The sequence below is a fragment of the Malania oleifera genome, chromosome 10 (genome assembly GCF_029873635.1).
Source record: "Malania oleifera isolate guangnan ecotype guangnan chromosome 10, ASM2987363v1, whole genome shotgun sequence".
Taxonomy (NCBI): domain Eukaryota; kingdom Viridiplantae; phylum Streptophyta; class Magnoliopsida; order Santalales; family Ximeniaceae; genus Malania; species Malania oleifera.
The window spans coordinates 11,828,987-11,856,776 of record NC_080426.1 but is presented as its reverse complement, the minus strand read 5'-3'; the positions used below and the strand labels follow the sequence as shown (position 1 = coordinate 11,856,776).

The 27,790-nt window shown below is 37.1% G+C and overlaps 1 protein-coding gene across 1 annotated transcript; it reads left to right on the top strand.

Annotated features, from left to right (window-relative positions):
• On the top strand, positions 1-27,648 carry LOC131167067 (protein MAEA homolog). Its single transcript, XM_058125840.1, has 7 exons — positions 1-516; positions 4,013-4,207; positions 4,765-4,887; positions 20,366-20,551; positions 26,607-26,740; positions 27,024-27,210; positions 27,283-27,648. The coding sequence occupies exons 1-7, from the start codon at positions 112-114 to the stop codon at positions 27,382-27,384; spliced, it is 1,332 nt and encodes a 443-aa protein (XP_057981823.1). The 5' UTR covers positions 1-111; the 3' UTR covers positions 27,385-27,648.
• The last annotated feature ends 142 nt before the right edge of the window (positions 27,649-27,790 follow it).

Here is a 27,790-nt window from a genome sequence, read left to right as displayed (position 1 = left end):
AGTATCCTTGTCTCGTTTGTAACCCAGGTTGCGAAGGAATTTTTTTTTCTCTCAATACTAAAACGACGTCGTCTGGATCATCACGCTCCCTTGCCCTCGCAGCCCGTTTTCATGCCTTCAGGCTTCAACCATGGGCCATTCCCATCCGATCTTCGGAAAAAAAAGAAAAAAAACTCCTCTCTCTCTCTCTCTCTCTCTCTCTCCATGGAGATGGACTCTCTCCCCAACGGCAACACTGCCCCCGCCTCGGCCGCAGTGGCCGCCGCGGCGGGCGCGGCTGCACCGTCCTCGAAGTTAAGCCAATTAGCGGAGTCGCTGAAGCTGGAACACCAGCTCCTGAGAGTCCCCTTCGAGCATTACAAGAAAACAATCCGCGCCAACCAGCGGATCGTGGAGAAGGAAATGTCTGCCGTCATATCCGGCGTCGCCGAAGCTGCCGACGCTGACTTGTTACCAGACGACGCCGTTCACCATCTCAATTCTCTGGTTTCCAGATTACAAGGCCTCAAAAGAAAGGTACCGGGCTTGCTTGCAAGACTCTTACCCTAGCATCGTGTTTGCTCATCGAGAAAGCGTAGGAACAGAGAAGAAAAACAAAGTATTGAATATTACATCTTATGACATAACATCTTCACCAAAACAAATAAATTTATGAGAGAGAAAAAGTGTGGTACAGCAGGAAAAGAACGAAAACAGATTGGATTAGATATCTTCTCAAAAAAAAAAAAAAAAAAAAAGAACTAACTGAAAATCAGAAAACAAAGATTACAAATCAGCTCTACTCGAGCCAAGCAACCTAGTCCCACTGTAAGTCTGCCAGAGGTAGATGTTGAAAGAAATTATTCACCAAAACCACAGCAACGCAAGAAGCACCACTCTAACCAAAGCAATTTAAGAGGAGTATTTCTCTCCATCCAATTACACCAAAAGATGGCCAAAATTGAAAACTGCCACAAAAGCCTCTCTCCTTCTCCTTTCCAAACCGCTTAAACATCAAAACCCAAAAGGTCTCCCAGGAGGAAGGGCACATCTAATTCTTTCCAAAAATATCAAGCAGCTTACTCCAAATGTCTAAGAGAAATAACAGTGGGAGCTCTCTCCACTCTCAAAACAAAGGACACACAATAAAAACTTGTGAAGTCAGTTTTTCTGAAGCATCAGTGGTATTAAATTTTTCCAAGCTTGCAGTCCACAAAAAAAGGCCTTAATGTTAGAAAGGTTTTTTGCTTTCCAACGTGAAAGAGTCAGGGACAAACGGATTATCATTAGGAAAGTGAATCAAAAGAGAAAAAAAAGATTAACAAGAAAAATCTTAGAAGAATCCAAAACCCAAAGGAGCTAAAAAGAATGAAGCACATTGAGCAAAGGGACAAGCTCATTGCTCTCTTTCACACACACACACACACTCAACACACATATTAGGGTTCCTCAAAAAATGAAAATCTCATAAATGCTCACCTCTTGCAAGGAGAAGAGAGCAGAGATAAGGGGATCCTAAAAAGAAGATAATTGATAGAGATGAGGATCCTCCCCAATCCCATGTTCTTAGGAAACGGGTTCTTTCCCCATTACCAAGGCAACATAAGGGCCAAATGAATGATAAGTCTGAGACACAAATTTTCAAGGACTCGGATAGGTAATGTTGATCCCAACTTTAGCACCCAAACTATTTTGAAGAAGTTCAAATTTACTGCATATTACTTTGTGCTGAAGAGTCACGGTCTACAGAGAAGTACCACAACCACTTCCCCACCAAGGAAATGTTGTTGAACACTAAATACCTAGGCCAAGACTGACCTCCCTTTTGGATCTACTCATAGTCGCCCAACTACCAAGATGATCTCTATCATGCTCACCAACTCCCGATGACTAGAAATACTTCATCAATTTCTTGACTCTATGAGCAATTCTCAAAGGAGTTTTGAAAATAGGGATGCATAATACAGGGAGATAGAAGAAAGACAAGAATGAATATGAGTAATGCAACACCCAAGAGTAAAAACAGCCTCCTTTTCACCCTTCCAACCAGCCGGCAACTCTCTCAGAAACTGAGTTGCCAAAAGAATCAGCAGCAGGGTTACTACCTAAGGGGACACCTAAATAAGTGATGGCCTGATACTTTTTCAAACATGAGCAAAATGGATAACATGTTGGAGAAGCTGCCCATATCCTCTGAAAGAAAGAGAATGGTATCATTTGCAAATTGCAAAAGTGATATGGGTAAGTTCTAATGGCCCACCTTAAATTTCTTCCAGCTACCCTCTATCAACCCCTCCATCAATCATCTACTCAAAGCATCAGCCGCAATAGTGAGGAGAGGGGATAGAGTCTTGTCTTGGACCCCAGAAGCTCTAAACCAGGGTTTAGCCTCCCCCTTCATTAGAACAAGAAAGGCTGCCGACAAAATGCATCCAGCAATCCAATTCATCCATCTTGCTCCAAAAATCTGTCTAGCACTCTATCTAAGAAAAATCACAGCTAACATGGTCAATTGATCATAATGATTTAAAAAAAAAATCCAATTTCAAAACCAAACCCCTGTTATTTCTTCTGGCAGCATCTTCAACAACCTCATTAGCTACCAGAGCTGCATCTAAAATCTGTCTTATTACTGATGAATGCACTTGACTATGCAAGCAGTATCCACCTAGACACTAGACAGTCTCTTAGATGACAGACAATTTAGATAGGATTTTATACACACTGGTCACAAGATTAATTGTCTTGAATCCTTGATTCTAGTAGCAATATCCCTTTTAGGTTCACAATCCCATTATTGCAAAAACTCATGAAAATCTTTGAGAAGATCGTCCTTCAAAATATTCCAACCATCCTGAAAGAAAGTCGTCGCGAACCCATCCGGCCTGTGATTCTTCGCTCTATCCAAATCGAATACAATGCTTCTAATCTCCCCCTCCTCAAAAGGCCTCTCTATCCACAATGCTTTCTCGATGGCAATAGGGCACCCATCCAACCACTAAATCATAACCATAAGTTACCTCTATTATCCTCAGAAAAAAAATGACTATAATAATCAATAATCATACTCGCAATGCAAACAGGATCCCTAGTAATCACACCCCTATCATCCTCCAACTCTTTTATAGAATTCCTCCTCCTCCCACTTGCCACCCGATGAAAAGGTCTTGTATTACTGTCTCAACCTAATTCAATCTAGACTTTTGCTGCCAATTAACCTCTTCCCTCAAAAAAGAACTCATAAGATGAAAGCCTTCCCAACACTCCACATTACAGTGAATAAGTTACACTGTCCCGTCACTCCCTATCATGCCTCCTAAAGTTGTGATGTGACATATGCTCAAAACAAACAGAGTTGGATCCTGCCTTACAGAATATTATTCAAGTTCTAAGGGGCAGTGATTAGGAATCACTTTGGGAAGCATTTCTTGAGTAAGGTAGGAAAAGCATCCTCTTGATTGTGGAAAATAGGAATCTGTCAGTCCTAGTAGCTACTGAGCTATCACCAGCTGCGAATCAGGTGAACTGAGCATTAGCAAGAGGAGTGTCCCTTAAATCATGATCCCTAATAAAAGAATCAAAACCGCTCATCCTACGAGGGATCCTAGAACCTCCCTATTTTTCATTAGTGGATCTAATGACATTAATTGCGAGGTGCGGGTTTTGGAAACTTTAATTTTCAACGTGTTATCAGTGACCAAGCAGAGAATAACTAGGAGTTGCTGTGAATTTTTGGCTTTGAGTTGGAAAGATCAGATCAATATCTCAATTGATTTAGAAATCTCCAAATTGGCATGTAGTGATTTAAGAAGTTTATTTGATTCGGTGTTATGGAATGATCAAGTTGTGTAACTTTTTCATCCGAATGAATTAGATCTTTTCTAAATTGGCTCAGTCGTTGTATTTTTAACTATTGATTATTCAAAAGGAGTAATTTTTATGTTCTTAGTAAGCATCTAATTATTACAGTTTTTCGTGTCTCAATATAAATTGATTTTATGATGGTATTTTTTTTTGTGTTTTGATCAATCAGTTGGAAGAGGGAAGTCGCACGGAGCACTTGCAAGCACAGAGGTGTCGGGCTCGGCTTGATTATCTAGAATCAGCAGATGCTGATAATATATCAGAGTGGAACAACACACGATTGAAGCGGATTCTTGTGGACTATATGTTGCGAATGTCATATTATGACACTGCAATGAAGCTAGCAGAAAGCAGCAATATACAGGTGTTTTTGCTTGCCTGTTACAGTTGGCATTACTGTTGTGCAGTGATGTTTATTATTGCAAAGTTGTTTTTGTTTTTTGTGCGTATATGTGTGTTTTCATTTTTATTCATTTGACTCAATAATTTTTGTCTGGCATTCTTTGGTAGTTTCAGCTAGTGCATTTGAAGGATTTTAATACTGCTTTAAAATCCAAACTTCTGCATTTATCATTTAATCATTTGATCTTCATGTGGGATAAGAATCTTTCTTCAATTTTTCTGGTATATGGTAGGGAATTTCCTATTTGTTAAAAAAAATGAATCTGTTGCCAATGCCAATGCAATCATGTCACAACTTGTGGGAAAAAAAAGTGAAGGGAAAAGAGAATTTTCGTGTTCAATGCTAACGTTGTGTAGTCACATTAATAATTTACTTCTATTGCTCCCTTATGGTGTTTCTTTCATTACTTTTTGTGGAATGGATTGTGAATCATTCAAGCTTTTGGTTTTTCAAAAATGCTACTGTCATTTCTCTCTTGTGCATCAGCTATGTCAATCAAATTAATAATTCTGTGTCAGGATCTCGTTGACATTGATGTGTTCCATGAAGCAAAAAGGGTTATTGATGCACTGCAGAATAAGGAGGTAGCTCCTGCTCTAGCTTGGTGTGCTGAGAACAAGTTCAGGTTGAAGAAGGCCAAGGTGTATTCTCATTTCCAACATTTTCTTTAAGGTTTAATTCCAAGATAAATTATGACTCTTTTGTTAATTATACTCTTTGATTATTTCCTACCCATTATATTGACAAGTTAAAAATAATAAAATAGCAAACATGACTTGAGTTGGAAGATTCCCTACCACAGCTCATGCTGGGCTTGTAAAAATTTTTATTTGTGCATTACCTTAGTTGTAGAAAAAGTGAGGACCCTTTGCTTATAAATTCTTTCATCCAAAAGCTCTTCTAGAGCATTAGACATTAGAGATTTTATTTTATTTTTTATGAAATCCCCAAAAAAGAAAGCTAAAGAAAACCTGAACGAAAACAAAGACTATAGTTACAAGACACAAATGATTGAAGAAGCGGAGTTTCCACCTTTATTTTTTTAAAAAGGAAAAAACTTAAGAGATCTACGAAAAATAGAAAAGAGTTCAAGAGTACACTTGTGCATAGGGAAGGTGATTGACCAACCATCATGAGGGAGATCGGTCAACCAACACATGAATCGACACCCGTTCTAAGGACAAACCATTGAGCATATCTGTGTATATGTGTGTTATAAACAAAAAGAAAAAGAAAGAAGAAAAAATTCCCTTTTTCAATCATCCGATGAAATATCATCGTCCAAGAGTCCCAAACAATAGGGTTAGAAACCCTGATATGCTCTTGTTTGAAAAAGGGTTGGCTTTAAGAAACCCTAAAGTTTTAAATTTGAAAAAAAATGGAGAAAATTGAATAGGATGGAAAAAGAGTTAATTGATTGCAATCAATGAGTTCAAATGTGGTTTGTTTTCAAAACCAAATTGTTTAAAAAAAGGGAAAATGGAAAAATTTGCCATCAAATTCAAGATGAGGTTTGACTTGACTAGAAAAGATGATTGGATTATAAAATAGACTTATTTGTAAAGATGGATACAATTGAATTTGATTGGCACCCAAATAAAAAGGTTTGATTTGATTTGAACTCAGGGATTGGCAATGGTTGGACTTGGAATCCTTTAATTAAAATTAGGGATTGATTGATATGAAAATCCATAGATTAGAGTCAAGGATTAATGGTGATTGAGATTTGAAATCCATTGATTGAGATCAAGGATTAAGGATGATTGATATGCAAATCTATTGATTTGAATAAGAGATTAATGGTGATTGAGATTTGAAATCCTTTGATTGAGATCAAGGATTAAGGATGGTTGGTATGAAAATCCATTGATTGGAATCTAGGATTAATGATAATTGAGATTTGAAATCCTTGATTGAAATGAAGGGTCAAATGATGATTGGGATTAAAATCCCCTTATTGAGATCTATGATTCAATGATGATTGGGAGTATATCCACTTACTGAAATTAATGATTTAATGATTATTAAGATGAAGATATGCTGATTGAAATTAATAATTTAATGATGATTAGGATGAGAATATGTTGATTGAAATCCATGATTTAATGATGGTTAGGAGTAAATCCACTGATTGAAGTCCATGATTTGATGATAATTAGGAGTGAACCACTGATTGAAATCAGTATTTTGATGATGATTAGGAGTGAAACTATTGATTATAATCAAATCTTTAATGATGATTGGGAGTAAATTTTGATTTGCAATCAATTAGAGAGAGGATGAATTGCAAGAGAAGATATTTGATTGGATGCGAATTTCAAAAATAAAATGTGTTTTTTTTTTTAAACAACAATCTTTGCAATAAAAGAAAAGCTTTTTTTTTTAAAAAATACAACTAAGGTTTCATCATTGGCCATAAAAGAAAACAATATAAAATCAAATTTGAAGAGTTATTTGTTGACGTTCGTTCAACTTGAACACGAGCAGTGGAAGCACACAATCAAACACGAATCAATCAATAACTACCAATGCAATCACTCGATGATGAAATATACTCAAGAAGCAATCAAACAAGAATAAGAAGAATCAAAAACCCAACTAGAACGCACAAGATATACTTGGTTCAGCAATAGCCTACGTCCACGGGAGCAGCACTTTGGTTTTTACTATGAAAAATGTCAAAGCTACAATCTTTGGGTTACAATATTGTTTAAGTATGAATCCAATTCGCACAGAAGTGTTCTAGTATATCTAAACTACATCTGTGTCAATCTTCGAAGGAAATCCCTCCGTTTTAGCCCAATCTACAAGCCCCCGATTTGAAATCACGTAATCTGTGCCGACGGTAACCGTCAACGGTTTGGTGCTGAGAAAAATGCCTTCTGCGTACTGCTTGAAACTGTCTACGGTTAGGACCTAATTTGTCTACGGTTTGCCCTCAAAGTTGCAAACTCCTCTCATGCAATTGTCCCTCACTTCATGTAGCTCTCTCCAGTACCTGTGATCTGCTCTGAATATGAGCTACATCCCCAACAATCTCCACCTTGGCGAATATTCACCACCTTTGAAATTTGAAGGCATAACTGTTGCTCCACCTGGGCCTGTAGATTAAGTCCGTCTCCCCTCTAGCACTTGGAGACGTTGATCAAGTCCAAGCAATGCTTGAACTTGTCCATCATGATCGGCTTCATCAGCATATTAGCCGCATTGCTAGATGTATGGACCTTCTTAAGAAGAAGTTCCCCTGAAGTAATCAGTTCTCTGACCTTGTGATACTGCACATCAATGTGCTTCGTCCTCGCATGGTATACCTGATTCTTCGCCAAGTATATGACACTCTAACTGTCACACTGCAGCCGAACTCCATTTTGCTCGGCAACCCAGCTCTTTGACTAACCCTGTAAGCCATAATGCTTCCTTGGCAGCCTCAGCCAGTGCCATGTACTCCGACTCGGTAGTAGACAACGCCACGAGCGACTGCACCGTAGAGCTCCAGCAAATAGGTCCCCCTACAAGGATAAATACGTATTCCGTGGTAGAACTCCTATCATCCAGGTCTCCTACGTAATCAGCATCCACGTACCCCACCACCGATGGATCACTCTGTTGTGCTCTGAGCTCTATGCCATATCTGGTTGTACCCCTCAAGTACCTGAAAATCCACTTCACAGTATCCCAGTGCCGTCGATCCGAATTCGAGAAGAACTTGCTTACCACGTTGACAACATGTGCTAGGTCTGGCCTCATACACACCATGACATACATCAGACACCCCACTGCGCTAGCATAGGGTACCCTCGACATATCCCGGATCTCATCGTTCGTCCTTGAGCATTGGGCGATAGACAACCTGAAATGACTCGCCTAAGGTGTGCTCACTGACTTAGCATTAGCCATGCTAAACCTCTCCCACACCTTTTCCATGACATACATCAGACACCCCATTGCACTAGCATAGGAGACCCTTGACATACCCCGGACCTCGTCGTCCGTCCTTGAGCATTGGGCGGTAGATAGCTTGAAATGACTCGCTTAAGGTGTGCTCATTGACTTAGCATTAGCCATGTTAAACCTCTCCAATACCTTCTCCACATAGTTGCTCTGAGATAACCGTAGTCTTCCTACGGCTCTGTTTCTGCAAATCTCCATGCCAAGTATTCTCTTGACTGCACCCAACTCTTTCATGTCGACTTCTTTTCCCAACAGAATCTTCAACTGATCTACCTCGGTCATGTTTTTAGCAGCAATCAACATTTCGCTTACGTATAGCAACATAAAAATAAGAGACCCGATAAACGCAACAATTGTACTCACACCTCCTGTAACCGATCTAGGTTATATAGGCATCAAACCTCTTATACTACTGCCTCGGAGATTGCTTTAGCCCGTATAGTGACTTGTTTAGTTTGCAAACTAAATGCTCCTGTCCACGTTGGCTTAACCCTTCTAGCTATATCATGTAAATCAACTCATCTAGGTCACTATAAAGGAACGTTGTCTTTACGTCCATCTGCTCCAAATGCAGATCATGTTGCACCACCAGGCCCAACACTACCCTGATGGAAGTGTGCTTGACCATAGGGGAGAAGATTTTGTCATAATCTACTCCCTTTCTTTGCGAGTATCCCTTTGCTACCAAGCGACCATTGTGCTTCTATCTTTTCTTTTCTGAAAATGCTTTCTTTTTCCTGTATATCCACTTGCATCCAATTGCCCGCTTCCCAGCTGGAAGCTCCACCAAGTCCCACATTTGGTTCTTTTGCAATGACTCTATCTCTTCCATCATGGTGCCTATCCAGCTACCCTTCTCTTGGCTATGCATCACCTCCTAATAGGTAGTAGGATCCGCGCTGTTGGTGATAAGCGCATAAGACACCAGATTGTCAAAATTGTATCTTGAGGGTGGCCTAACGACATGTTTGGGTCTGTCTACAGCCATGCTCCGACGCGGCTGCTGGTCATACGAGTTAGAACTCCCTGTGTCATCTCCTTCTTGAGTTTCTGACTCCACTTGCACTGCTGGTTGATCTCTCAGGCTAGGACTCTTTGCATGTCTGCCCTGAGTCTCTAACTCCACTTGAATCGCACGCTCATTGATGCTGCGATTTTTTGGCATCTGCTTCCCTATTTCATCCTGAGTACGTTGCAACATGGCTTTCTCATTAAAAACCACATCCCTATTGATCACCATCTTGTTTGCCACGGGATCCCATAACTTGAACCCTTTCACGCCTTTATGATATTTCAGAAAGATGCACCGTCTAGACTTCGCTTCAAGCTTAGATCTCTCTTTACCTGGGATGTGCGCATAGGCCGGACACCCAAATGCTCTAAAACCAGAGTAATCTACCTTTTCACCGGTTCACGTCTCCTCAGCAATTTTCCCATTCTGTGATGTCCTAGGTGATCTGTTTATCAAAAAACATGTCATACTAACCGCCTCTGCTTAGCAATTCATGACAAGCCCAGCCTGCAACCTGAGGCACCGAGCCCTTTCAGCCAGGGTTCAGTCCATCCTCTCCGCCACACCATTTTGCTGCGGTGTCCAGCGCACGGTAAAATGCCTCCTTATGCCTTGCTGCTCGCAGAACTCTTTGAATCCCGAGTTTGTGTACTCAGTCCCATTGTCTGTCATGAGGAATTTGATCTTTCTCCCGGTCTGGTTTTCCACTTCAGCTTTCCACACTGTGAACTTGGCAAGCATTTTTAACTTGTGATGCATGAAGTAAATGCAGACCTTTCGTGAGTAGTTGTCGATAAAACTCACAAAATACACATGTCCCCCTCGTAATACCACTTTCACTGCTCCCCAAAAGTCAGAATGAATGTAGTCCAGTACTCTCTTTGTCTTGTGCGTGGCCGTCATGAACTAAGCCTGGTTCCGCTTCCCAAGCACGCAGTACTTGCAAAGCTCCAGCTTGCATGATTTTACCCCCTTAAGAAGATTTCTCTTGTGAAGTTTCTGTATCCCACGCTCTCCCATATGCCCTAGACGCAATTACCACAGAAAAGTACTGTCAGACTTAGACTTTACGGCTGCAGCTCCACCTACAACCGTTGTACCCAGTAGTGTGTAAATATTACCCGGCACTCTCTTCCTCTTCATCACGGCCAGAACCCTTTTGCTCACTTTCATTACCCCACCTTCGGACTTGTAACTGAAACTGTTGCAATCCAAGGTGCCTAATGAAACCAGATTCTTTCTTAACTTTGGTATGTGCCTCACATCACACAACGTCCGCACTACACCATCGTATATCGTGATTCTAATATTCCCCACCCCGATCACTTTGCACGCAGTATCAATCCCCATCAGAATAGAACCAGAACTGACCAGTCTGTACGATGTGAATCAGTCCTTATTGGACATCATATGATATGAACATGCAGAGTCAAAAATCCAAGAATCCTTGAATTCATCCGACCCCGATGAAACCGAGAGCATATCACCATCACTGCTGCTGAAGTCTCCTACTACATTCGCTGTGTTTGACGAACCTTCTTTGTTTTCAGCACCTTCCTTCCTCCTCTCTGGACACTCGGGTTTTATCTGCCCTTTTTGCCACACTTAAAATACCGCACGTCCTTCTTCTTCTTGGATGTGGACCTGGACCAAGCCCTATGGCCGCCTGATCTACTCTGGAAACCGCTCCTCCCACGATCTTGATTTCCCTTTGCCACTAGCCCTTCAACATGTGAACCTTCATCGTTGGCCTTCTTCCTTTGGTGGAACCCCAGCAATGCGCTCGTGATGTCCTCCAACTTCAAGGTTTCTTTTCCCCAAGTTAGCGTCGTAACCAGGTTTTCGTATGTAGGAGACGTCGGTAGGGAGTTTAGTAGCATCAATGCCTTATCCTCTTCCTTGAACATCACTTCGATGCGCTTCAAATCGCTAATGATTTTGATTGAAAGTGTTGATGCACTGAGAAAGGTCCGAACCCTCCGCCATCTTAAGTCAATAAAGCTTTTGCTTAAGATACAACTTGTTGTAAGCGACTTGGACATGTACTGACTTTTGAGTTTCAACCAAATTGCAGCCGGCGATTCCTCATCCATGTCATTGTACATAATGTCATCGGCCATACAATGTCGGATCATGGAAACCACCTTTGTTTCAAGCTCCTTCCAACTTGCTTCGTTCATGTCGTCCGACTTCTTTCCTTACAACGCTTTAACCATCCCTTGTTGCACTAGAAAAATTTTCACCCTTTGTTGCCAAAGCCCGAAATTACCAGTTCCATCGAACTTGTTCACATCGAACTTAATCGAAGAGACTCTAGCCATTGTAGATCCAATAGCTCTGATACCACTTGTTTTGACGTTCGTTCAACTTGAATACGCGTAGCGGAAGCACACAATCAAACATGAATCGATCAATAACCACCAATGCAATCACTCGATGATGAAATATACTTAAGAAGCAATCAAACAAGAATAAGAAGAATAAAAGACATAACTAGAACGCACAAGATATATGTGGTTCAGCAATAGCCTACGTCCACGGGACAGCACTTCGATTTTCACTATGAACAATATCAAGGCTACAATCTTTGGGTTACAATATTGTTTAAGTATGAACCCATTACGCACAGAAGTGTTCTAGTATATCTAAACTACATTTGTTTCAATCCCCGGAAGAAATCCCTCCGTTTTAGCCCAATCAAGCCCCCGATTTAAAATCACGTAATCTGCACCGATGGTAATCGTCTACGGTTTGGTGCTGAGAAAAATGCCTTTTGTGTATTGCCTGAAACCGTTGACGGTTATGGCCCAATCTGTCAACGGTTTGCCTTTAGAGTTGCAGACTCTTCTCATTCAATTGTCCCTCACTTCACGTAGCTCTCTCCAGTACTTGTGTTCCGCTCTGAATATGAGCCACATCCCCAACATTATATTTTTTGAAAAGTTGGCATTTTGAAAAATGAAGTTAGGATTCCAAGTTTGCCCTTCGTACTTCAAATCCATGGTGCAAACACCTACTCCTATTTACTCATACGGGTTTAAGGGAGAGTACTCGTAAGGCGCCTGGGAAGGGAAAAAAGAAAAAAAATCATAAGGTGGAATTCTCTCTATCATCCCATCATAAGTCGGGATGATATCATGTAGGTCAACAGGGAGTCATTCTAATTTCTAAGATGAGCCCAAAAACACATTTAGAGTTCCCCAATTTATATGTACAAAATAAGTAAGCATGCTAACAAATGTAAATCGGACTATTAAACACGCCAATCAATCTGCACTAAGTGCAAGTCAATGCTCCCTTTTGCTTTCCAAAATAAATCCTACCATTTATGATTTTTTATTTTTTTCTTTTTCGACTTTTTGTAATAGAAATTTGACACTTCAATAATAATATACCTTAAAAGCATGATGGTAAATAGTAATAACAAATAATAGTAGTAGTACAATGCTAATATTGTATGTAAATAGCTATACATGTAACATACATAATAGATTATTCTAAAAATAACAAAGTATAATTAATATTAATAGAAAGGATTAGTAAATAATAGTAATGGCATTATTAACAAAAGGAATATACTATAGTAATAATCATTATGATTGTAATATGCATGTTAGCTAATAATAGTAACAATAATAAAACAAAATTATATACATAGCTTGAACAAAAATAAGAAAGGACCTCACTTCCTTTTTCGGCCACCGCTGGATCCGAAACCGGCCATCAAACAAGCACTACTTCGGTTAAAACTCCAACCACAAACTGCCATCCCTTTCTCTACTCTCCTCTCAAAATGCTCATTTGATTCACAAAAAATATTATATCAAAGAAAAGAGATTCAAGCATGCTTGCACCAAAGAAATGATAATCGCATAAAATATATAACAATCCCTAAGTTGTAAGCATGACAAAGGTTTCCGATTAAACGTGAAATGAAGGAAAAGGATGGGAAACACACTTCTTATCAAAAGCTAAATTGAAATCTTGACGAAAATCCAATTAGATACTGATCCTTGCTTGCAAGAATAACCTTTGCACGTGCCAAGTCTCTCGTTCTCTTTCTCCAAGTCCTTCCAAGTGGGAACGCATGTTTCTCTCCCTTCTTCTAAGTATGCCACTCTCTCTCTCTCTCTCTCTCTCTCTCTCAAAGCATATTACTCTCTTTCTTTCCTCCCTTTTCTCAAGCGTTTTTTTTTTAGTACCCAAGCATGCTCTCTCTGCTTCAAACATCTCTCCAATATTCAAGTGTGAATGTTCTCCTATTTCCCCTAAAAAAACGTCTCTGGCCCCTCACCCTAGCCTTCTATTTATAGACAAGAGGCTAGGGGTAAAAAATAAAATAATTCTAAGTGCAGCCTTGGGAGCAAGGAAAACTGCTTCCTTGCCCCTCATGGTGCACGGAAAAACTGAGTGGCTAAACTAAACCAAGAACCCTTTTATTTACGATAGGTATGTATGGATTAATGGATATGAGTTACAATTGTCATCACCAACATTTGGGCAATTAAAAAATATATATTTGGTTGAGTGTGCAATCTTTTGCTCCACCAAAAATTATATATAAAATATTTGATAGTCTTAATTTATGTTTCATTTTGTTTTCTAATGCATGTGCATTTCAATTATTCCTTTGTCAATCTTCTGTTAGAATTGTATATATGTGTGTGTGTGATCTTTGTGATCAAATGGGTATGTGTGTCTATCTAAAATAATTAATTAAAATTATGTTCTAATTCATGAATATTGATGTTTGACGTCTGAAGTTGTGTATCCTTAATGGTTAATAAAAAGTCTCTTAAGATACATTAAAAAAACTGAAGATATATTGGCTAAAGTAAAAAATATCTTTAATTAATGTATTATTTAGGAATGTTTTACATTTAATTAAAGTACATTCACCTTAAGAAAAATCTTAAAATCTCAAATTGATGCTCTAGGAAGCTTCAAAAATGCAATTAAGGTTAGACAAAACACCGAAATGGGCTTCATGCCCCTTCTATGTTTGTTGAGCAAAGGAAACAAGACCTGGTCAAAATGGGCATCAACATGGATTAACTTCCAAAATTCAACTTCATAGCTTCTTTAAAAACAAAATTTGTACACTTTTAAGATCAATAATTTCTCTTTTTTTTTTTTTTCTTTTACTTCTACATCTAAAGGTTTCTTTTCTTTTTGTTTTCAAAGGTTTTTTTTCTTTTCTCTTTCTTTTCTTTCATTTTCTTTATTATGTTCTTTCCTTTTTGGTTTTGTTTTCTCACCAACCAAACGGATCCCCTTTCTGAACTGCCTTTCTTTCCTTTCTTTTCTCTCAATGACCCAAATAAATTCAAGGATTCTTGTTTCTTCAGCCCTAAAATCATGAAGAAACAGTAAATAAGTTAGCACTAGAAACTAAGATTAGATTAAAAACTTGGAATATAGGGAATCTTATGGGAAAAAGTATGGAAATAGTGGAAATAATGTTTAGGAGGAAAAATAACTTAATTTTCCTTCAAGAGATGAAATAGGTAGGAGAGAAAGTTAGAGAAATTGAAAAATCAAGATTTAAACTTTGGTACATTGGTAAAGGAAAACATAAAAATAGGGTGGGTATTATTGTAGACAGAGACTTAAAAGATAATATAGTAGATGTTAAAAGAATATGAGATAATATCATTAAAATCAGGATAACTTTAAGCTTGGAGATAGTGAACGTTATTAGTGCGTCGCGTATGTTCCTTAAATAGGACTAGCAGAAAATCTTTACAGACAATTTTGGGAAGATATGAACAGTATTTTACTAGGGATACCATTGTCTGAAAAGACATTCATAGGAGCTGTTTTGAATTATCACATTGGAATGGGTAATATAGGATATGAGAGGACATATGGAGGCTATGGATATGGAGATAAAAATGAGGTTGGTGATACAATCTTAGATTTTGCCATGTCTTACGATTTGGTTATTTTGAATACTTACTTTGTAAAAAGAGAAGAACACTTGATAACCTTCAAGAGTGGGTATAATAAAAGTCATAATTTTTTTCTTAACTAGGAACGGAGATCGTCTATCTTGTAAGGATTGTAAAGTTATTCTTGGTGAAAATTTGGCTACACAACATAAAGTCTTAGTATTAGATATATAATGTAAAAGAAGGAGTACTGGAGTAGCATAAATCAACACAAGAGAACTAGATGGTGGGAATTGAAGGGAGATAATATAGTAAAATTTAAAGATAAAATGATCAAAGAGTGTAATTGGATTATAGGGGATAAGGTTGATACAAATATTGAAAAGAAAGTTGGTGGTGGGATCAAGAAGTCCAAAAAGCCGCTAAGACAAAAAGAAATTGGTATAAAATATGGCAAAATTGTAGAAATTTAGAAAATCTTGAAAAATATAGAGAAGAACAAATGCAAAAAAGACTAAGTGAAACTAAACATAGAGCTTATGATACTTTATATACTAAACTAGATACAAAAGAAGGAGAAAAAGACATTTATAAACTTGCTAGAGTTAGAGAAAGAAAATGCAAAGATTTAGGTGATATAAAATGCATAAAGGACGAGAATGATAATGTCTTAATTAGAGAAGAAGACATAAAAGAGAGGTGGCGGCGATAGTTTGATAAGTTGTTTAATGAAAATTAAAATGAAAGATTGAACTTAGAAGTGATGAATGAGGAGTAGACTATAAATAGAAGATTTATCCGCAAAATTAGAGTCCTTGAAGTTAAGATGACACTAAAAAAAGATGAAAAGTCAGAAATCTATAGGACCAGATAAAATACCAATTGAAGTTTGTAAATGTTTAGGGGATAAAGGAATTAATTGGTTAACTAATCTATTCAAAACTTTTATAAAAACCAATAAAATGCCAGAAGAATGATGGAAAAGTACATTAATACCTTTGCACAAAAAAACTAAAGCAATATTCAAAACTGTAATAACTATCGTGGAATTAAGATAATGAGTCATACGATGAAATTATGGGAAAGGGTAATTGAACATAGAGTAAGATTAGAAACTAAGATTTTAGAAAATCAATTTGGTTTTATTCCTGGGAGATCAACTACATAAGCTATTTATCTTTTAAGAAGTTTAATGGAAAAGTTTAGGGAAAAAAAGAGGGACTTGCATATGATTTTTATTGACCTATAGAAAACTTATGATAGAGTACCTAGGGAAGTTTTTTTGGTGGGTCTTAGAAAAGAAGGGAGTTTGTAGTCGATATACGGAGGTCATTAAGGATATGTATGACAGAGTAGTGACTAGCGTTAGGATTAGATTTTCCAATCACAGTAGGCGTACATCAAGGTTCTATTTTGAGTTCTTATCTTTTTACTTTAGTAATTGATGAACTCATTAAGAATATCTAAAATGAGATCCCTTGATGTATGTTGTTTGCAGAAGATATCATGTTGTTTGATGATAGTAGTAGCGGAGTGGAATCTAAACTAGAACTTTGGAGAGCCACATTAGAGTTTAAAAGGGTTAAGGATAAGTAGGAAGAAGACATAATATATGAAATGTAATTTCAGTAATGTAAGGAGTAGTAATGAAGAGAAGATTAAACTTGATATCGAGAGAATAATAGCACTAATAGATTTATAATAAGACAAAATATATGAAATTTAATTTCAATAATCTAAGGGGTAGCAATGAAGAGAAGATTAAACTTGATAATGAAGAGAATAATAGCACTGATAGATTTTAGATATCTTGGATCTATTATGCAAGTTGAAGGGGAAATTGAACATGTAGTGCATAGAATTAAAATAGGCTAGGTAAAATGGGGAGGGGTGCATCAGGTGTGTTGTGTGATCTTAGAATACCCTTAAAATTAATAGAAAAGTTTTATAAAATGTCTATAATGCCATGTATGCTTTATGGTTCAAAATGTTGGGCAACTAAGAAACAGCATATACAAAAAATAAAAGTTGCTGAGATGCAAATGTTAAGGTAGATGAGTGGTTTAACATTAAAATATAAAGTAAGGAATGAACATATACGTAATAATTTAGGCATAGCATCGGTTGAAAACAAGATAAGGAAGGGACGGCTTAGATGGTTTGGGCATTTGAAACGTAGGCTTAGTAGAGCACCTGTAAGGAGAAGTGAGTTATTGTAGCTGACATGAAAAGGAGTAGGGTGAGGAAAACGCTCTTGATCGGGTGAATTGATTGAAAAGGATTTATGCAGCCGACCCACCTAGTGCGACTTAAGGTTTGTTGTTGTTGCTAGGATCAATAATCGAAGTACAGAGTTGCTCGTGACAAATCATCTGAATTTGAAAAAAAATTGATTCATCTTGAATCTTCATTTCCTTCAACGTTTTGGGAAGAGAGGATAGGTTGAAGTACTAAACAATCTCCCAAGTTATCAATTTCATCTACGTAACTCGGAACTTCTATCTTAGCTTCACCTTCAATTGTTTGGGTTGTATCAACACCTTCTTTCTCTGCAATTTCTAGGACCTGGTTGATGCCTAAAACACACCTGGTTTTAAACCATTAATTTCTGAATGGACCTTAGAAGTTGACCTAGAGTGCTCTAGAATCTTCCTTGGGTTAGTATCTGAGCGCCTTTACCTAACTGCTCAACTAACTTCTTTAACACAACTCATCTTGTAGTCTTCTCAAACAAAAGGTCGATGTAACTCTAGGAGGATTATGTTGCTTATCCTCCTTTATGTGAGTGGCATCCTGAATTGCATCTCTAATTGACCAAATGATGATTATGTCTTCTCTCAGCTCAAAAGTGTGGGGAGTAGCACTGTGGCAGTTGCTGTTCCAGTTTCCAATTTGATTTGAGAGGCTCTTGCCAAGCCTCCAACTTAACTTGTTCACCCATTCAAGGTATCAGTAATGGTCTCCTAAGAATTTTCAAAATTTTGTATTCTACTGGACAAGAATTCAACCTTTGTATACAACTCAACATTAGTGACCTTGTTGCTGGAATTTTTTTTGTTTGGTTGGGATGGGGTTGGGGGTAGAGAAGAGGGTGTTGGAAAGATAATGGACAAGGTAAGCTGGGATCAAATGGGAAAGTCTTTATTTTTTTGGGCTGGAATCATTTGTGTTACTAAGGCAAAGATGTGTTGGTCGTTTGCTGGGAAAAATGCGGATAGAAAAACAAAGATAGATACGGGAGACTGAAGAAACCTGGGAAATCTGTTGCTGCAGTGGCCACACGAAGTTCTCTGATGCCTGCAAACTGTAAAGCATGTGGCATTTTCTGGTGGCTTCCAGTGACATATTTTGGTGCTCTGGCAGGTGACAGACATGACAGTTGTGCTGGTGTGCTCAGAGAAGTCCAGCAAGATGGGCAACATAGGAGCAGCGGTAGGAGGAACTTCTAGCAGCGTGTGATGATGGTCGAAAGTGGCCTCTAAGATAAACGCAAGAAAATTTCAAATAAGCCTCTAATATACATTTATTCACAAACAAACCATACAATTGGATTTAGGACCTAACAAGCTTTTTGGCCCTATTTATTAACAAACAAACTGTGCATTCCAACTAATTTCCCATCCCTAGTCAAACCTGCATCCACCTAAATGCCCTAGCACAAGGGGCAGCATGTTTGGAGAACTTTAGACCCAACCTTCTTCATATTGTTGCATTGGTCTAAAAAGGTTAGGCTTGGATTAAAATTTTCTCTTTAGTTTGGAATATTTTCTAATTCGAAATGCTTCAAAGTTTTAACGTTTTTTTTTTGTCATATGCTTTCTTCAGCAAGCCATCTAAAACTGTGTCACATAGTTTGAATTATCTTCTGTGAATGAGCAATTTGCAGAGAAGTTGTAGAGGGGCAGGTTAAAAGTTCTGAATTTTTCCCTTTAGCAACGATGTTAGACCTGGCCTGGCCAATGACCCAGTAGAGGGACTGGGTCATCTGGAACCGGCAGGTCAATTGCGGGTCAATAGTAATCTAATTAAAAATTTGTAACGTTATAAAATATTTCTTATATGATGTAAAGTTTATAATATTATGATATTATAAAAACATTTTTTGTATTTAAAAAATTAAACACACTTAAAATGAAATTATATGTTGTAAAGCTAATACAAATTCAAAATCACATTTTTACTCAAATATTAAAAAGCAAGATTTGAGTCCTAAAATTTAAGGTAAAGTCAATCCAACTTTTACGCATTGCCCAGTTAAAAAAGAACCTAAGAAGTAATATATGCCAATTGTAAGAAAGTGGGGAAAAATATTAGTTTATGGAATACATGTAAAAATACAAGTAACAATTTTAAGAAAACAAAAATATTAAATTTCAGTTAAAAATAAAAATCCCCAAAAATCTGTAATTTGGAACAGGCAAATGGTAAATATTAAAAAGGAAAATATAAAAAAACTCATATAATTATAGACCCAGCTCCATCAGATAAAGTTGCCTAGGACCTAGGTTAATTTGGGTCTGTGTGGGTTTGACTTTTTCAATTGCATTTCTGGTCCATGAAATCCAACTCAGTTTTAGGTCGGGATCACTGGGTTTCCTGTCCAACCAGCTGAGCTGGATGGGGTTTAATTGCACTGCTCTTTAGTGCATTCCATAATATATTATTTTAATTTTATCATTTTTTTTTAATTTTAAATATAGAAGCTATTTTATGCATTTTTAACTCCACATGTTTTGAGAACATACATGTTGAGTCATAAGGTTTGCACTTTGTGGTCAAATATTTATCTAAATGTCAAGGATGCATTTTACATTTTTATAAATAAGGTTTGCTGCATCAAAACGAGGTGCACTTTGTGTTCAAATACTTATCTATACTTAATTTATTTATACTTATTTTTCTTTTTCTTCATATCCTGCTGCTGGTGCTCCTCCTTTAATCTCATTCCTCTAATTTCACTCCTTTCAATTGTATTTTCTGTTCTATTTTTCGCTAGAGGCTACCAAGATCATACTGCTGTAGAGTATAGACAAGTCAGCTAGAGTTCCTCTTGACTGTGAACTGTAAACTGTTCATTCATAGCTATTTATAATTAATATGAATTCAGTTTTGAAGTAAATATTTTAAAATATTTATTATAGAGCATAATGAAAACACTCACATAGAATTGCTGTGACTATGTGAAATTTGATTTTGCATTAGCTGTGGAATATTTGAAGCTTTATCCTCACTTGTTTGATACTGAATGCCTTCTCTTGATGTCAGAGCAAATTTGAATTCCAGTTAAGACTTCAAGAGTTCATAGAGTTGGTTCGAGCTGAAAACAGCATGCGGGCAATTACATATGCTCGAAAGTATCTTGCTCCTTGGGGAGCTACCCATATGAAAGAATTGCAGCGAGTCATGGCAACGCTGGCTTTTAAGAGTAGTACTGAATGTGCAACTTACAAGGTAAACCACCTCTCTCTTGGACTATCACTTACATATTTCTGCTGCATTAGTTGAAATGGATATAGATTTTTTATGCTTGGTTTTCAAAGAGAAGGTTGCTGTCATGCCATTTTTTTTTCTTTTTTTGCCTTCTGTTCTTTAAAGTTGGAACTCTGGTGAACTGCTGGATTTGCTCAGATTGGAGCTACAAAAAATTTGAGAAAATAAGGGAAGTGAAGAAAAGCTAACGTTAGCCTTGGTGTATTCCCAAGAGGTGGGGTGAATTGGGTATTTAAAAATTAATTCTCTAGGTTAAACTAATCTAGCAAGCAGTATTTTATAAACCTAGAGTTTTTCTATGTTTTCACAATCCCAATAAAATATTTAAACGATAAACATAAACATACAGGTGCAGAAATTAAATTGCGGAAAATAAAATCAACACCAGATATATTATCGGGGTTCGGCCAACTGTGCCTACGTCTCCACCTCTAACTCGCAAGTTCGAGGATTTCACTAATGCTCACTTAATGGGTGGAGCGGTACTTAATACAATCAGGTCAATTAGCACAGGATTGATCTCAGCCTTTATAAATTCTCCTTGCGGGGCGGAGAAGACCCTAACAATCTTTACGGGTTGGATTATCGCCCCCTCAGACCACGCCTGGAATACAACGGTATTTTTCTTAATATAACTGATACAGTCATTATGCTTCTTAAGTAAAGCAGATATGTACTCATTATAAGCAATCACATTCAGTGATGTGAATATATGTGCAAATAACACTCAACAAGATATGATTACAATAATGTTCAAGAGTGTTCTAAGCAAGTTGTATCTTTGAAACGAGCTAAATGAAATCTCAATAGCAATTTAGGGTTTCAAAGATGTTATTCAAATATTCAAACTTAACTCAAAATATTTTCCTTCAATGTAATGAGCACAAAAATAGTTTGAAAATATTTTAACTTGTAGAAAAATATTTTGCACATCAAAATCAAAGTTATGAGACACTTGTAATAACAATGCAAATATCCTAAGCTTGCTAGTTTATCCCAATACAAAATTTATAATATTGAAATCTGTGAGATAAACTTAACTAAACTCCCAAAAATGAATCAAACAATCAACCAAACAAATGGGAGTATTATCTAATAAACACAAGAACAATCTATAACCTCTCACAATATCAAGATCTATTGAGGGAATAAATATTTGATAGTATTTTGGGCAAAATGAGATTTTGAGATAGAGAGGATTTTTGCTAATTATTTTGGCTAATCTCATGCTAATCCTCACAAATGAACCCATTTTTATAAATAAGGTAAAAAATATAACCGTTTGGGGCCTATTGGGTATTCTTAAAAAAGTCTAAAATGCTTATTAAATATTAATTTCAAATTAACCCATTATTACCTCGAGTAAATTAATTTTAACCCGACAAAGTTCCGGTGGTTGAACTTAGGTTCAGTCGCCCGAACAGACACATTTTTAAAAACCCTTGAAGATGGTTTGGTAGCCCGAGTTTTGGTGCAGTAGCCCGAACAAAAGTCAGTAGCATTTTGTTCGTAGGTTCAGGTGCCCAGGTCTAGGTCGGTAGCCCGAACACAAGAGTTCGGTCGCCCGGGGCATGATTTCAACTAAAATGCTTGGCAGTCCGAGTTGGTAAAATGTCTTTTTCAAAGGGTTTGGGCGCCCGAGGGAGATAAGGTCAAAATAGGTTCGGTCGCCCGAAGCTTGGTCAAACTGTTGACTTTTCAATAGTTTGGGCGCCCGAGGAGTTTTGAACTTCTGGGGATTGGTCGCCCGACCTCTCACAAATTTTGTTTGTTTAGTCCATTTTCACTTCAACTAATTCCCCTGATATTATAAGTGATTATAGGGACTATTTTGTGCATTTGTGTATGGACCTAAGATCTTTTTAAGGTCTATGAGGATACCGAAAAATGCCCTAATGACATTCGGTACCCTATGGTCATGTTGAGCTTACAAAACCTACATGCATGACATGCAGAGATTATTACAAACTCATTTGAAACGAAATTATTACAGACCTAAAATATATTAAAATAATTAATAAATATGCCAGGGTCTACATGCTTTACGTCATGTGCCATCAATTGATTTGCTAATATAAACCTGCACACAAACTAAATAGGCATTAAATACCAGAGTATTTGTTATAATTAAAATAGGGAATGACCCATAGGGTCAACAGCTAATAAAACTCTTCTTCACATACTAAAAGAAAGTGTGCGGCGCAGACACTGTTAGCAATGGAAGAGAACTGGTAGATTCAGGTTCAGGTTAGATTGAGTTCAGTTATCAATCTAAACCTTACAAAGGCAATTTAGTGCTTTTTAACCATGGTTAATAGAATGGGAAGCAAGAACTCGTGAAAGCAGAAGTAAGAAATTCAGACCCCAAAACACAGGGAAAATATGAAGCAGAATCTGTTACAAAGTTAATCCCTTGTAATGATAATGGTTTATTAAATAATATAATTGTTTGAGATTCTGTATGGAGAACCAAACGATGACCTTGTGGTTTGAGCCCTTGGTCCCCTACATTTTGAACATATAGCTTTTTAACATGAAGTTGCTACTGTCAACTTTCTTTATACACTTGCAGTTAAAGCCCAGTGCTCTTACCATTGGACTAGAGTATAGCTCCTTATATAATTCTTTTAAGTTATAATTAAATAAAAAATTAGAAATTTTTATGATTCTTTTGGTTTTTTTTTTTGGAAAAATCCTTTAGAAACACAAGTGAAAGATATGGGAGATATGCTTTTTACAGAGTAATGCCATGGGTCACGGGCCAGTGATCATCGAGGGCCTATGTGGCAGCACATGACGTGGGGCCCACAGCCCCCCCCCCCCCTCTCTTCTCTCTTGTGCTGCCATGTGGGCCTGTGATTTCACTTGGCTGTGACTCTTAAGCATTTTCCCCCTTTATAAAATTCCCTTGTAATTTCTTAACTGCTTGTTTGAGAGCCTGGATTTCTGACCTTGGATTTGGATTTATATGGATTTGGACAAAATACAATACAAAATTATGTTGAGTTCCATTCAATTCACACAAATCCAAATCAAGGACTGAAGGTCCATACTCCCAAAGACTACCTAAGTGTTTTTGGAAAGTTTCGTGAAGGTTTTTAACCATAGACATCTCCAGGAAGTCTTCCCAAAGAGTCCAAATGTTTCCAACAAGTTTTCCTCCATTTTTTGGAGATATAGTTTTGTAATGATGTCCTGATACTTAACCTGAGCCCCACTCTTCTGAGCATTTAACTGTTAATTAAAGGAAATTAGAATGACACAATGAGTGGCAAACCACACAACCCTTCTGTGAGCAGTCTGTAGATGGGAAGTTTAATAAATAATAATTGCATCTCATGTAGTGACATGTGATTGTAAATGGTTCTTGAAGGCAGCAACAATGTGCGGTTTGCTGTGAGAATTAGCTTACTATTCTACTCAATCCAAGGGTAAAATCCTCCAAAATTTGGAGGGCTCTCTATTGCTGCTTTATTATCTCAATACAACTTTTTCTTTTTTCTTTCTTCTTCTTCTTTTTTTGGTTCTTTTATTTTATGTTTATTTATCCCTCATGTACTACCTCAACCTTAGATCAAATCGTTATTCTTTCAGCTGGTGTAATATGCAAGTGCCAAAATATCTAAAACACTCTTCCATGATCTCCTGTGAGTGCTACTTATAGCTCGTTGAGGAAGGTCCGATGCCTTCTGCATTTTCACATGAAGTTGCTGTTGCCATGACTTGAACCTACAATCATGCACTTGACTGCCCAGGACTTCTACACCTGTAACTTGATTCTTTAGGTTATAACTACATAATTTTTTATTATTCACTATTGTAAAAGCCTTAAGAATCAAAAGAAAAAGAGATATTCATGGGAATTGCCCTTTTTAAAGAAATTTCCCCCGGAATTTCTCAAGTGCTTCTGGAAAGTTTCTTAAATAAGTGTGAACATTTGTAGAAAGTTTCCCGTGAGTGCCAGAGGTTTCTGAACAGTCTTTCTTGAAGACATTTTGAGAGTGCTATCTTGCTTTAGTAAGGGTTTTAGTTTGAGAAACCTCAACACAAACCTTCCAACCATTTAACTGCCTTTTCTATTTAAAAGAAGGATGGTACAATGAAAGATTCAATCCTAGAGGGGAATCCACACCAATCCACACCTTGACCCTTTGACTGGCTAGAAAAATGCAAACTTGAATAATTGCTACCTCGTATCTGGTTAATGGTAGCTAAATGGGACAATAATGTGGTATTGGCTATATGAATAATCTTTTGCCATTGTGCTTGATCCAGTGTTGCATCCCCCAAAAGTTGGTGCCATCAAATCCAAGTTTACTATCTCTACTTAGTTTATTTTAGGTTTACCCCCATACCCTCCTGTGTTTCTAACCTCAAATCAAATAAATTTTACTATCTTGTCTAAATTGCAGTTTCCCAAACTATGTTAAGCACCATCCCCATTGTATATGGGCACTGCTTATCTTGCTACAGACGCGCCACTGCTCGCATTATGTTTTAGAGTTATACCACTCATCCAGCTTAACATTTTCATTTCAACTATTGTTTTTTTAGTTGCCTAGCATTTTGATCCACATATCATTACTTGTGTTACAAAAATCCTATAAAATTTTATTTTCTTCCAAATTATATTAAACACCTTTCCCTTTTCTTCTATTGGCTATGCTTTTAGCTTGCTATTTTTAAAACTTATATTGCCACCCATCTTAAAATTCTCATTTCAACTATGTAGGATGGGAAGCTGGCATGGTCTTAAATGTCCACGATATTGTCAAAATTTCCTCTTTCCACCGTTCCTCGAAATTGAAATGGCAATCCATTTCTGCTTTTCAAAATTTCTGTTGGAATTTCCACCAATCACCTTAAATTTATCAAATTCTCAAAATTTTAACTATGGAATGAAATTTCCTTAAAATTTAGTTGTGATTCAAAACCTGGAATTGAAATTTCTCTCAATTTATCTTCTTTTCTCATTGAAACGAAAGGTTATCACATGAAGGATATGAATGACTTTTAGACTTTGAAATTATATGAAAAAAGTAACCTCAAATATTAACTATAGCAATTAATTTGACCATTTATTTCTAAATTAAAAAAAATTTAACTGATTTATGAATTCCATTTGTATTAATTGAATATGTTTAATATCATAATTGTCAAACCATGATATATTTTATCTATAATATTTTAGTTCTAAATCTTACATTACTATGTTTATTAATATTTTGTAAAGCTTCATAAAAGAATTCCATGCTTCACTCTATTTCCATCATTTTTTAAAATTGAAAAATCTGCATCGACATCAAAATTTCCATTGAAATTTCTTTACTTGGAAGCAGGTAATTGGATGTATCACTATGACCCAATTTGGAGGCCAATTTCAAAGGATAGGGTCAAGGTTCCACCCTAACCCGAATGTGTTCAATTAATCTTTATAAGGCTTATATGTATTTGGGAGGTCTGATCTTAATATATGTGTCTTTAGGAGTTTATTTGTAATTTCATGTATTGTTAAGTGTATTTATAATTTTCTTGTATCTTTAGACTTTCTTATAAATATAGTGCGTGAATTGTGAATTTATATTAAGAAGTGAATGTGTCTTACCCCTCGTTATATCTCCTTTTTGCTCTTTCCTTCCTACTTTTTTCCTCTTTGTCCTTCGACCCCTCTCCTCTCGTCCAGTTCTCTTAATTTCTGTCTTTGCAATAACTTCTCAGTTTGTAGCACTTGGCTTCTTTTGTTATGTTTTTCTGTTGTCCAACATGGTGATGCATATGTCATTGCTGGTCTTGGGGTCATTTATAAAATTTTATTTTGAATTTTGTGGTCTTATTAAATAGGACATATTAAATTTGGAATTTACTCCACAGTATATTTCTGACTGAATAAGAATGAATTTTGGCATAGCATAGAGGTATTGCTTTATCTTTGAATATTTGGTTTGCTTTCAGCTAAGAAGATATCTTACAGAATAACCCATAAAAATTGGTTGCTATATTTTGTTGTGCTTTGCAGGTACTATTTGAACCAAAGCAATGGGATTATTTAGTGGACCAATTCAAACAGGAATTTTGCAGGTTATATGGCATGACTCTTGAGCCTTTGCTGAATATATATCTGCAAGCAGGCCTTTCTGCTCTGAAAACTCCGTATCCATATTCTGCCACTTATTACCAATATTTTACTGCCTGTCGTCTGCATTTAAGTTGTTTCCAATATATCATTGCCTGTTTTCTGCTTTTGACTCTCTCTCTCTCTGCCTGTGTCTGTGTGCGCACATTTGAGTGTGTTCATGCACATTGGAAAATCAAATTAGAGGAGAAATCTTGACCAAGGAGATTTTCTCACGATGCCTTGTCATTGAGCATTTCTCAGCTGTGCCAATGGTTGAGTCAATTTTGTCTTAGCTGTTTTTGCCTTAGCCTGCTTTAGATTTTGTTATGAAGATGATTGTCCCAAGGACGATCCACTGTCACAGGAGAGCTTCCGAAAGCTGGCGTTGCCTTTGCCATTCTCAAAGCAGCATCACTCAAAGCTTGTTTGCTACATAACTAAAGAGCTAATGGACACAGACAATCCACCACTGGTCTTGCCTAACGGCTATGTGTACAGCACCAAGGTTCAACCCTATCCTAGTAGCCGGAAAGTGAGTTTTTTAATGGTCGGTCTAACTTCTCTTCTGCTGTGGCAGGCTCTCGAAGAAATGGCCAAGAAGAACAATGGGAAGGTAACCTGTCCAAGAACAGGCTTAGTGTGCAACTATTCAGATGCAATCAAGGCCTTTATTTCGTAAATAGCTCGCTGCTCATTCCAATCGTGGGCAAGCTCATTTTCTGTTTCAAGGGGGATATTTGTGTGCCATGTTTGGTACACTAGGTCAGAGACCAACTACATGTACATATGCAGTCAACATTTTACTGTGTCTTAGGTACCTTTGAACCTTCTGCCTGTTCTTTTGTTTCCGAACATATAGAGAGACATTGTATATTTGACATTTTTATTGTGGGAATTCTGAGCTCTGAACATTCAGATGCAATCAAGGTCTTTATTTCATAAATGGTTCACTTATCTTCTGTTTGGAAGGGACTTTAGATTTGGATTTGTATGATTTTGGACAAAATATATGTTAAATTTTATTTAAATTCATTCAAAATTTAAATTTAAGATTCAAAATTTATGCTTCCAAATGCAGCATTAGA